We start from the raw sequence: 11,960 nt of genomic DNA, 5'->3' as shown, positions 1-11,960 counted from the left end.
ACCTCTGCACTACCATTTCTCCACATATGGGCGAAGATCTAGCTCGAACGCAAATGTCGTGCGCGGCTGGGTGTGCAGATGCCAGTACGACTCTGCAATCTATAGTACCAATCAGTCATTACTGTCAGTTTCAATCAACCGAAAAGCATCTTACAGCGTCTGGGTCAAGTTTAGCGTCGTCATGCTCGAATGTCCAAGCCTTCGTTCTGGGAATATCTATGACCCCGTCGACAATGACGTGGGAGACGTGAACGCCCTTAGGCCCGAACTCTCGCGCCAGCGATTGAGCCAACGCCCGTAGAGCAAATTTGCCCGTTGCAAAGGCCGCGAAGTTGGCAGACCCTTTTATGCTGGCTGTAGCCCCCGTGAAGATTAGAGTTGGTGGATGCTGCAAGCCCTGCGCCTGAAGCAGGAGAGGCAAAGCGCCTTTGGCGAAGTTGAAAGCTCCCTTTCTGTTTTTGATTCAGTCTTTGGATGAATACATTTGTCTTGTGATTAAGAAACTCACCCTTGATTCTCGAATCCCTGGGAGAATTCTTCCTCGGTGAGCTCGAGGAAGGGTTTGCGCACAAATCCACCACCAGCATTGAACACGGCTGCTGCGAGAGGAACACCAGCGTACTGCTGAGAGATCTTCTCGAACGCAGACTTGACGCTGGTCGAGTCTGTCACGTCCGTACTGATTCCTAGGGCCTGTCCACCGCTTGAGTTGATCTCTTGGACGAGAGGTTCGAAGTTCGCCGGGTTCCGGCTAAGCACCACCACGGAGTATGCTTTGGCAAAGCGTCTGGCAATGGAAGCGCCCTGATCGGTCTTAGCAGATGTGTCTTCCAGTCAAGTGATGGACTTACCGTGCCAGGGCCGACTCCGGCGATGATAGCCAATGCTTTGGTAGCCATCTTGTTGAATGTCTTACAAGTTGTCAATTGTTAAATCCTCACTTCCTTTCGCCAAGTCAGAAATTACGCGGATTCTTCGTTCATTATATCTCTCATGATTGAGATGTCGTGATTTACTTCGGGCATTGTTGATGCCGTGCTTAGAAATACATGTGCACCATTGATCAGTAATCGCGATGATATCATTATCATCTTTGCTGCTGCAATGCGACCTCGGATATGTGTCCATGATGATACCACTCCCGTCTAATAGACTTTCAGGAAAATTATTCCAATTTCAATGCTCAAAATGCCCTAATCGTATTTCAAAAGAAAGTAGTTTAAAGACATACTCCGTAGTGATTCACTATTCAAACATGGAAGCAGTATGCCTAAGGCACCCAGGCAGTAACTGTTATCGATAAGCTCACTTCGATCCCCAGAAACTTTTTCCTCCTTATGCCTCGTCTGCGCAGCTTGCCGTCAATGTCTATTCTATTAGAACGGTTATCACTAATAATATCGTTTATCCTTACTGCCAATTATTCTTAGTTTCTACATCAATATGTCCAATGCCGACGGCGACACCTTGCTGTCCGATCTATGCACAATCTGGTAAGTAAACAACCATCCCGTCCCATCGCATCAAACAACCACCAACTAAACTTCCTCCCTCACAGCCACATCAACCCCCCCAAATACCGCTGCCCCCGCTGCTCAACACGGACCTGCTCCCTCCCCTGCTCCCGCCGCCACAAGCTCTGGTCCCAGTGTTCTGGCGTCCGCGACCCAGCCGCCTACCTGAAGCGCAGCGAGCTCGCCACGGAATCCGCCTTCGACCGGGACTTCAACTTCATCTCGAAGATCGAGCGGAGTCTTGAGCGCGCGGAGCGAGAGGTGGAGGATAGAGGGATCCCGTTGAATGGGACTACGGCCGCTGATCCGGCGGTGTTGGGTCTGGAGCATGAACTTGGGCAGGATGGGCCGGATGCCGAGGCGGGGAGGAAGAGGAAGAGGCCTGAGCAGGGGGGCTTTGTGAAGGGTGAGCCTGCGTTTCTGCGAGGGGCGCAGAATGCCGGGGTGCGGGTTATCAGGGCGCCGAGGGGGATGAGTAGGAATAAGGCGAACGCGTCAAAGTGGAATCCTAGGTATGTCTCTCTTCTGGGTGGTGGTGACGATGTTGGTGATGTCGGTGTACTGACGGTCTCCAGACATAAATGCTTGAGTTGGACGGTTGAATGGATTACTGCGGATGGCAAGAAGGTGACGAGGAACTGCTTGGAATCGTGCACTCTGGCGGTAGCATACGACCGCGTCTACCCACAGCCTAAGGAGAGAGCAGAAGAAATCGTTCAAAAAGCAAAGAAAGACGAGCAAACACTTGAAAGTACAGGAGATCGAGAGCAGGAGCTAAAGCCTGTGTCTAGCGAACAGCCAACACAATCGGAGACCGTTGAACCTCTTCCAGCAGCACCAACTGGTCAGTCAGCCACAGAATCAACCCCAGATCAACCGTCAGGTTCATCCGAAAGCAAGCACGAAATACTCCCCCATCGTGGCGTTAGCTTCTATCTTCATCGTCCACGAACTGCTACCAAACAGCCAGTCCTCATCCCTTTATCCCCCAACATGACTTTTACCTCTGCTCTCCGAGACCGTGCTGTTCTGGAGTTCCCCACAATCTACGCTCTTCCCCAGCCTCCAGAGGCATTACTCGCCGAAAAAGAAAACCCAAGCTTCCTTTTGGAGGAAGATTATCTACGGACCCAAGTGCCAGAAACAGATCTGAGCGAAGCCATGTTGCAAGAGGCTCCTGAAGATCAAGTCCACAGTGGCAGTCTGGATATAGGGGATATTGACGAAAAGAAAGTACTTGAAGTGTTGAAGCAGGATCTATGGGAACCGATCGCAGCTGATGCCGCAACACAATAATTAGACTCACACTTGCTTTATGTTGCTGGAAGAGCTTGGAGTTGGATGGACACATCATGTATATACGTCCCTGATATGATGTATACTGTCAGCTACATTCTCGCGAACTGGACACAAGTGCCAGGGACACTCCCTTCCACTCGTGGTAAGGCTAGTTGCTCTGGTGCAACGGTGTACTGGTAGAGTAATGACCGATTGAGGAATTACTCAACTCACGGCGCCGACAGAGATCGTTACCCCGAATAGGGTGAGGACAGGATATGAATACGTGAATGCGTCTCGATCCGCTCGGTATCGAGACTAGAGCATCATGGTTAATCAAAGTTTGCCAATATCAATTAACACAAAATATCAAGTGCGACTAATAACCTCGAGCTATCTAAGTGGTATGTACTCCGGTCCAAGAATAAATAAATGACAAATATAACAAATGGGTATCCTTGCAAAATATAACCATTCCAGGACGCCTTGCCAATGCTTGGTGGTTCTATCCAGCCGATGCTGGACCAAGTTAAATGAGGTCCTGCTAGACTTTCCTGTCGATCAATAAAATGACAGAAACGACATATGTGAAAGTTGTAATGTAACCCATGATGACTGTCCGTCTTGAGTCCTGCGACCTCCCGTTCAGCTGTGGAGGGGGACAATCAGGGTGGAAAGGGACTGCTTCTCTTCCATGGACGATGCCATAAAAATCAAACTGTGGCAAGTAATTGCCGCGGTTCAGCGTAATCCCCATTGAAGAATGCTGTATAGTCACCCATACAAGCTGGACTTGCAGACGATCGGGCCTATACAAAGCATATAGCCCTATGATCGATCCTGTATCAAATCACGTAGTCTGCCGGGGGCGGAATATCCGACCAGTAAGTGCCATCAAGTCAATGGAGTTGTAGAATCGGAAGCTGTGTCTGGAAGATCATGTTCTTCATTTCTTGTAGATGACGGGGACACAAGCTCGGTCGCGACGGTGTTCGCCACTGTGCGAACCTCATCTTCCTGAGCCGATTCCGGGGCCTTGTTTTGAAACGATCCTGCCTTGGATTCTGTAGGCGACATATTCAACCGTTCTGATCGGCTTGGTTTGAGCTTGAGACGTCCTTGCTCTAGGGCACGAAGAAGGGTACCGACTTCTTCGGACACGATGCCTCGAAGCTTGCTCATTGCGTCATCAGACACGTCCGAATGGACATTCCAGCCCAGTTTGTCGGATTCATCCGAGACCAGCGACTTCGACTCCAGTGAGGGCCCGGTGATGAGCCTGTGTAGAGTGGTGGGGGAGACGTTGTTGGGTCGGCGTGCCATCTTGACCGGTTTCTGCTTGGAACTTGAGGAGACTGAAGCCAAATCCTCCTGCTGGCGCTCCCGCTTCGGGGGACGGGGAATATGAGCCGCATTCGGCCCTTCACCGACTTCATTTCGAATCTTGTAGTAGACAAGACCCAAAGTTGCGGCGAGTGCTTGGTGTGCGGATTCTGGGTACTGACGAACAGCCTCGGCGCGGGTCAGGTTTGATGGATATTCACTGGATTCACTAGAATCGCTGTCGCTGCCATACAAGTCCGATTGGTGCATGCGGCCCCAGTACTCAAAACCTCCCAGTTGATAGAATTCGGCGAGTTGAACAAGTCGGTTAACTGTGGATTATGTTAGGTAATGTAAGACTCATCTCGAGTACAAATGACTCACTCCTACTGCGCTTCTTCAAGCACCAGAATCTCCAGACTGTACGAGGGAAGTATTCGGGCCACTGAAGAGATCCATCTTCTTCGATAACCGGGACAGGCGTGATAGGGGCATGCGTGGTGTGAGCAAGAGAGTTGAATCGAACCCGTTCCGAGTGCTTCATGCGAGCCTCAATTAGGGTAAACCGATTAAACACCGCGTTCAGGTGGCGCGACGTCTCGTGTTGAAGAGTAATCAAATCGGTACGTAGTTGACTGATAGCAGCATGCAGTTTGCTGATTTCAATGCGGCATCCACAAACATCGGTCTGCAGCTGTTCCAAGTCGGCCTGGACCTGATCAACATTCTTCTGGAGACGGTCGACATCACTCCGCAAAAAGACCGTCTCGTTGCTGGCCTGGCCGATGCTAGATTTGAGTTGAAACACGCCCGACTTGAGCTGGTCAACATCCGTCCTCAACGCAACCACGTTCAGATCAATTCGATTCGATATCGAGCGATTGGCTTCGAATTCTCGACGGATATGCTCGTCTTCACGGTTCCGTCGATCAATATAACCATCCTTGGTGAGAACTGTCGAGCGTAGCTCGAGTACTCGTGAATCTAGGAGGTTTAAACGGTCGTGGATTTGGGACAAGGAGGGCTCAGAGAGAATAGGAGGCGTCACATCGTGTCTGACTGAAAGTAGAGGACTGGATATGGGTATTGACATGCTCGATGTACGGGAAAGACTTCGTTCAAGAGTGGCAGTCATGATGATAGTGAAGATGATGACGGTCGGTAGAAGGATTATAATGGATGACTGTGTAAAAATACGGTGTAAGTTCGAATTCTGCGTCAATATTGTATCATCTGCATGTGCAGATCGATTTATATGCGAGATATATCCATTTTGACGATATTTCGATGATGGTAATGATGGCTGAGTCGTAGATGATGATGGATGGTGATGTGATGGAAGGACGAAAGGGCTGAGTGAGGAAGTTGGGCGACTCCCTTTCTCCTTCCGGCTGACGCCCCCCCCTCCTTTCATTTTCTTCGATCGCTTGTTGCGTGGCACAAGCACATACGGCAACTCCTCGCCAACACCGGATCGCCGGACAGCGACCATCAAGACTCGCCATCTCTAACAGTTGGATTTTGACTGCTGACAATTGATATTTTCTCTCAAATAATTCTATTCATAACTTTATCTAGCTTGACAGTCAAGGATCGTTTATGAAGTTTCACAACCCTCATCTATCCAAGATTCGATGCAGGAGGAAGCGACGGAATTGAAATTGTTAGTAATTACAGGATTTATGACAATACCGTTTTAGGACAGCCTAACGCCTTGGCCCCTCCCTTGCGTCCAGCTGACTCCGTAGAAGCCAATCATAACTGATGTGCCGCTGCCGCCCCAAAGGTAAACGACCGTCAATTGGACAGCATAAATATCTGCTCGGCGTGTCTCTGCCTTATTTGAGGAACCGTCTCGGTATTACTGATACAAACATTACGCCTTATCCTAGGTACAAGGGTACAAGGGACTGGAACATCAGCAATGCCCACATTCAGGTCAACCCAACAATGGCTGTGTGTACATGGTGCAATCAAGATTGACAACCCATTCGCTTCTCATAACTCATTGCTCATGACTCAAATTAGGATCATAATAGATGAGTCAACCCATATATGAACCTTTTCCATGTTGACCAGCTGGCGGTACTGGCCAGTTGACAGCAGGTTTACTGTTTACGCTGGAGATGTTCAACATCAAGCATCATGGTAAACATGAATGCTAACGATGACACACTCATGACACATGCAATGAAGAAACGTATGCCCTCATAAATTCACCGGCCTCGATTGGGCTGGAATTGTGTGTGCAAACGGTCCCGGGTCCGAAAATGGTTCCTGGGGGCACATTTTCCCATACAAAGTGGGCCAGTCCACCAAGTTCTCAATCAAAGTAACACAGAAACACAACTGTGAAGGAAAATCCAACGCTAGACGATAGAATTTGATACTTGCTATGACTTCTCGTCAATTCTGAGATTGGGGGAGTAGGTAGTGTTGTTCGAAACCAGCAAGAGACGCGCCTGCCTCTCTTGATATATACTTCAAGATGCTTCCTCGCGATTGCTCAAGTAACGGAATGCGAGAAACCTACTACATCTTCGTCGGTGCCATCCTAAGGGAGCTGTTATTACTTTTGTTATCTATTATTCTCACGTCGACCTACACTTCGCACGTGTTTGAAAATGATGTTGTTCCTTTTCTCTCTTCTACCCTCGCTCTTCGCCGCAACAGCCCTCTGCTATCCTGCCTCAAGTAACAGCAGTATTGCGTCTCCTAGACTCCCCGTCGACTTCTACAAGCGTCAGTGTGACTGCTATGTTGTCTCCGGATCAGAAACGGTATACTTTGAGAACTACGCCTTCTGGGACTTCCGAAAGATCCCTTTGCCTCGTTACGATAGCAATGGCAGCAAAGGCCGTGCCAACAGGAGAGGCTATATCTTGTCCAGAGCCGATGGAATTGACAACAATCAAGGCGATAACGAGGAAGAGAACGTCGGCATGGAAAAGAACGTCGACAATGAAGAGAACGTTGACGATGAAGAGAACGTTGACGACGAAGAGAATGTTGACGATGAAGAGAACGCCGACGATGAAGAGAACGATGACGATGGTATGAAAGCAGCCGGCAAAGAACTTGACTTGGGTACTCTCCTCTTCTCAGAGACTGCATTCGCAAGGGACTGGAAACCCCAGAAGTGGCACCGCAAAAGCGACAAATATGGACCTGTCCCTATCATTAATTCACCAGAAAACATATTTTTCGCGAGCAACACCCTATATACAAATGATTCCGAGGCAACCCACCTCGTGCTGCGCACGACACGGTTCCCTAACCACACGGCGACAGCCGAACTCGAACATCACCTTCGCAACATCTTCCACTGCTCCCTACGAGTTCGAATGCGCATCATGACAGTGGGCTCCGTGAACAGAGAACCAATGCTGTATGGCCGCCCAGTGCCGAAAGGAAACACTACAAATCAATTAACGGTAGCCGGAGGTGCATGTGCGGGTATCTTCACCTATCGTTCATCGACCTGCGAGTCCGACATCGAGATCCTGACTTCAGATCCACCCAATATGGTTCGGTACGCTAATCAACCCGACTACGACCCCATAACGGATGCCATGATTCCGGGGGCGGCCTCAGTCGGCACCCTTTCCCAGCCATGGACGAACCCAACCACGCACCGCGTCGACTGGCTGCACAATATCACCAAATGGTACGCCGATGGCGAGATCAAAGCCTCCAATACCTATCATGTCCCAGATCAACCGAGCATGATGGCAATTAATCTCTGGAGTAATGGGGGCGAGTGGACAGGCGACATGCCCGTGGGACAAAGCGTGTACATAGGAATTGAGTGGATCGAGGTGGCCTACAACACGTCAACAAAGGTTAACGGCGCACCGAGCGATACAGTACCCTTTCCGAGCCACAAACATAGACCTTTTGCGCGCTCCGCAGCGGTAGGGCCTGAATCAGACCATGAGAGGTCGGCAGAGGAAGTTGAGTTCATCCAAAGGAAGGAGGGGGCGAGGCAATGCTTGAGGCCATGCTTCTTAGACGATGTTCGCGGTCAGTGATGACTCTGTCAATTACAATAGTCTTAATTCTTATGTAACATTTGTAATGTCTCTCGTCAGCCCTAAGACCCGCGGCGCCCTATATGAATCTACATTCGCGTAGGTGACTGCATGTCTAAATACTTAATGATTCCTGCCTCTCTATGTGAAACATGAAGAATGCTTGACAATTGGTAAATTCACTTTCATACAGAGCTATCCTGTACAACAAACACAAACAAGCGGCCGCTGAGTCGCTGAAGAACAAGCTCTCAGAAACCATAATGCATGCTCAAGTCAGGAGCCGAAGCTTCGACCGACGGGGTATCAGAAGCCGAAAAAGCACACATGCGCCAAACCTCAAGAATCCTAAACGCCATGCTGGTATCTCCAAATCGTACAATGCAAGCCATTCCATCGTTCCATCATCCTGTCCCAAGCGCCCCGAAACATGCAACGAATATTGGAGGGAGGCGGCCCGGCCGGTCCGTAATCATACATCATGCACGAAGTGCTTCTTCTCCTTTCTTTCTCCCCTTGAATGACAACGCCGGAGCCCAAAGCAAAGCACAAATACTCATACAGAAAGAAAAAAGAGGAAAAATATTTGCTGCTTAGAGCAGCGGCTCTTCACCCCCGCTGGTGGGATCGAAATCCCCCTCCAGCCCTCCATTCATCAGCTCGGCCACTATCTTACGGCGCAGGACGACAATGTCCTTAGCACCGTAAGATAGTGGTTCGAGACCGATGGCCACCGCCTTCGCGGTCGACAAGAGGAAGACGCCGCAGTCGCTCCCATTATCCTGTTGAGGGGAGATGGACGGGAGTACTGTCCACTCCTCCTCAACATAACGGGAGGCGAGCTCGGCCCGGAGCCAGCCCTGCACCAACCCCACGTGGCGCCGGGAGAGAGAACCAAGGGAATCGAAATGCTCGATGGTTCTCTCTCCCGGCCTGACGACGATCAATGTCCAATGGGCACTGTTGTGCACGGGGATGAACACAGTATCGACGTTCAGTAAAGCCTCTCCCCCGATTTTGGCCCGTGTTGCCCAGCGACGTACCGACTGGTAGCCTTTGTCGCGCAGATTTGAGAAGAAGAACGTGTTAAACGCGTGGAATCGGGGCTTGTCATGACGCCCTGCGTTTCCGTGAGAACGACGCAAGTAGTCGACGATTAGAGCAAGATATGAGTTGATGATTTCGTCGTTCAGCCATGCCATTGGAGTGTAGCAGGTGGCAAGATCTCTCTTGGTCAGAGGATCACCGGAGAGGGTAGTGGCGATCTTGCGATTGTTTGGCATGGACTTGATCTCCGAAATCTTCATCTCCCATTTTGGAGGGAGAGGTCGTACAGCAGGGCCTTCTGGTTTGACTCGGGTAGGCTTTTGCTTCGCTTTTTGTTCTTCTTCGATCTTTCTCCATTCAGCCGCGTAAATAGACTCTGTGCGACCTGGTGGAAGTGGCTTCTTAACTGCATAGAAAAGCCTAACTGCGGAAACGGGTCGCCCAAATGGAAACTCGGTACGAAGCCAGTCATCATGTCTGGCTCGAAGTTCGTCGTCACGCGCAGAAAGTTCCACTTTCTTGGCAGCATCGGTAGCTGGGGGCACATTCTCTTTCTCTTCAACAATTTGTTGTTCTGTCCGTTGGGCAACACGGTCGACTTTAGGGGAGGGTGGGGTGAGGTGAGGGGCAAGCTCCGTTAGGAGGGCTGGAGGTGTAGTGGTAGGAGTTTCGGTCAAAGGCTCTTGGAACCGGACGCGCTTCAGTTTTGCCTTTGGTTCAATAGTAGCTTGAGGCCGAATAAGTGTAGAGCGTCTCGATCCAATGTGACTGATGCTGTATGCCTTGGCAGATGGTTGCAGAGGCTGAACTGCATCATGTTCGGTTGTTTCAACTGCATGGGCCAGAGCGCGCTCACGGCGAGTGTTTCTCCAACGACTGAGTCGGGTGCCCGCGAGCAGGCGTCGTTTGAGCCGCGGACTGAGCGACTCAACACGGGCTCGCTTTTCCTTTCCATGTTTCTCTTGTTCCTTGAGCGAAACGGCACGAGGTCCCGATGTTCCGATACGCTTTCGAGGCTGTCGCGGGGTTCCAGTGGGCTTCTTTGGTACGGAAGGACCGCGAACGGCCGCCATTGATTCGGTCTGAGAAGCAGTACCAGCTGGGTAGAGCGGAATATCGAGAGACAGTTCTGGAAATGGATAGTGTTCGACGGTAGGATATCCTCTTTCCTTCCGCCATTGATGACTCTTGAGTTGCTGTCTTTGCTGCTCTGAAAAGTTGCGGAGGTTCGCTCGAGTCGGGGAAGTTGACAAAGCAGCAGCGGTTCGACGAGATAAAACGGCGCTTGGTTTGAAGAGGCGTGTGACAGTTGACCAAGCATAACTGAAAGCCTTTCTGACTACACGGCCCACAGTACTATTACGTGCGTTGTACAATGTCTCCTGCCACGACCGGGGAATCTGCTGACCGTCTTGGTGTTCCGGAGAAGGAATGGCCGAATCGTGGAAGGCGGTTGGAATGGGAAGAGGTGTGACTTGAAGTGAGTCGTTACAGCCTTTGCGGACATTAGCAATCGGATCGACGTGAAACTCTTCAGGCCAACTGCCCGGAATACGCATGGGACCATGGGGGAAGCCATCATGCCACTGAGGCATGACACCGCGGACTTCAAAAGGACGGATGGGACCTTCAATGGGCTTGGGACCACGGGGGCACGAAGAAGGAGAAAGGCGCGAATGAGCGGGGAAATTACCTCCGGCACGTTGCGTGGTAGCCTCTGATATATTCGCCTCACTTTCAGAGGCGAGGCCTTGAACTCTGGATTCGGAAATGAGAGTCTCTATCGCTTTGTGCTTGGGAGAAGAGATAACGGAGGAGTTGGCATTTCCAGTATGAATAGGCAAGTTGCCTTCGCTATTGTCCGTAGCTGTAGGTGCAGAATCGGCCTTGCCGCAGGCTTCTCCAGTTTGCGAGCCGGCAGCCATAGCCGGGGCGGTTCCGTCAGGCAGGACAGGAGACGAGCGGGAACCCCTTTGGTCCACACGACGGTATTTGGCGGAAGGGGTAACAGTGATGTTGTTGGAGTCGTCGAGGACTTCCTGAGTCGGGTTACTCGTAGCACCTTCGTCAATAGATCTCTTACGAGGGAGAGACGAGAATCCAGACAGTAGAGACGCAGAGCGGTCGGACTTAGGAGCTTGACCTTGAGAGGACATGTTAACTCTCTGAAAGTTGGTCCATGCAAGACCACGATTAGCGACAGAAGGGACCCCACCGGTCAAAAGACTGGTACCATTTACAACTCCGTTATTCCAAAAGGGATGCGTAGTGTGATTGAGACCGACGAAGGTAGAACCGTTTCGCGCCGCAAAAGATGTTTGTTTGGTTCTGTTGACGGACGGCTTTGCGATTGCGATCGGATTGGACTTCATGCGATTTGCAGCTCTAGACTTCTGGGAGAATGCAAAGCGAGGTCTGACGAAGGGGGAGCCAAACAGAGGACCCCAGGGATACGGGTCATCAATTGTAGCAACATAGCGGGGTACGGAATTGGCAAACGAAGGTCCGAGACGAGAGTAAGACTGAACATGATTCTGCGGAGGCTGAGCGTCGGTCTCTGGCTGCTGAGCAGGAGAGGACTTGATAGGACTCGTGTCCATAGGATCGAGTAAGGTGTTATCGATTTCTGACTGCGCGTGATCAGTAGGGAGCATACGCGCGTCTCTCGCGATCTCGTCGACCTTCTCTAGCTGCTGAGTCGCGAAGACACCAGCCATTTTGGCTTCGGAAGTGAGATCTGATTGCAAGTTGATATGGCTGTCCGGAG

The 11,960-nt window shown here is 50.8% G+C and overlaps 5 protein-coding genes across 5 annotated transcripts; 2 read left to right on the top strand and 3 right to left on the bottom strand.

The window, feature by feature from the left end:
* Positions 1 to 9: 9 nt before the first annotated feature.
* Positions 10 to 899, bottom strand: Aspvir_003699 (oxidoreductase, short chain dehydrogenase/reductase family; the record flags this gene model as incomplete). The annotated part of the gene is made up of 4 exons (XM_043266949.1): positions 10 to 99; positions 155 to 452; positions 509 to 804; positions 852 to 899. The coding sequence occupies 4 exons, from the start codon at positions 897 to 899 to the stop codon at positions 10 to 12; spliced, it is 732 nt and encodes a 243-aa protein (XP_043122884.1).
* Positions 900 to 1,443: 544 nt separating this feature from the next.
* On the top strand, positions 1,444 to 2,810 carry Aspvir_003698 (zinc finger HIT domain-containing protein; the record flags this gene model as incomplete). Its single annotated transcript, XM_043266948.1, has 3 exons — positions 1,444 to 1,493; positions 1,559 to 2,026; positions 2,090 to 2,810. The coding sequence occupies 3 exons, from the start codon at positions 1,444 to 1,446 to the stop codon at positions 2,808 to 2,810; spliced, it is 1,239 nt and encodes a 412-aa protein (XP_043122883.1).
* Positions 2,811 to 3,686: 876 nt separating this feature from the next.
* Aspvir_003697 (uncharacterized protein) lies at positions 3,687 to 5,250 on the bottom strand (the record flags this gene model as incomplete). Its single annotated transcript, XM_043266947.1, has 2 exons — positions 3,687 to 4,447; positions 4,500 to 5,250. The coding sequence occupies 2 exons, from the start codon at positions 5,248 to 5,250 to the stop codon at positions 3,687 to 3,689; spliced, it is 1,512 nt and encodes a 503-aa protein (XP_043122882.1).
* A 1,489-nt stretch (positions 5,251 to 6,739) lies between these two features.
* Aspvir_003696 (glycoside hydrolase family 16 protein) lies at positions 6,740 to 8,146 on the top strand (the record flags this gene model as incomplete). Its single annotated transcript, XM_043266946.1, has 1 exon — positions 6,740 to 8,146. One exon carries the CDS (start codon positions 6,740 to 6,742, stop codon positions 8,144 to 8,146), a length of 1,407 nt encoding a protein of 468 aa, XP_043122881.1.
* Positions 8,147 to 8,739: 593 nt separating this feature from the next.
* Aspvir_003695 (SUMO protease ULP1) lies at positions 8,740 to 11,910 on the bottom strand (the record flags this gene model as incomplete). Its single annotated transcript, XM_043266945.1, has 1 exon — positions 8,740 to 11,910. One exon carries the CDS (start codon positions 11,908 to 11,910, stop codon positions 8,740 to 8,742), a length of 3,171 nt encoding a protein of 1,056 aa, XP_043122880.1.
* Between the last annotated feature and the right edge of the window lie 50 nt (positions 11,911 to 11,960).

Source organism: Aspergillus viridinutans (genome assembly GCF_018404265.1).
Source record: "Aspergillus viridinutans IFM 47045 DNA, scaffold_2, whole genome shotgun sequence".
NCBI classification, from domain to species: domain Eukaryota; kingdom Fungi; phylum Ascomycota; class Eurotiomycetes; order Eurotiales; family Aspergillaceae; genus Aspergillus; species Aspergillus viridinutans.
The sequence above is the reverse complement of the archived record's forward strand: the minus strand, read 5'-3'. Positions and strand labels throughout refer to the sequence as shown.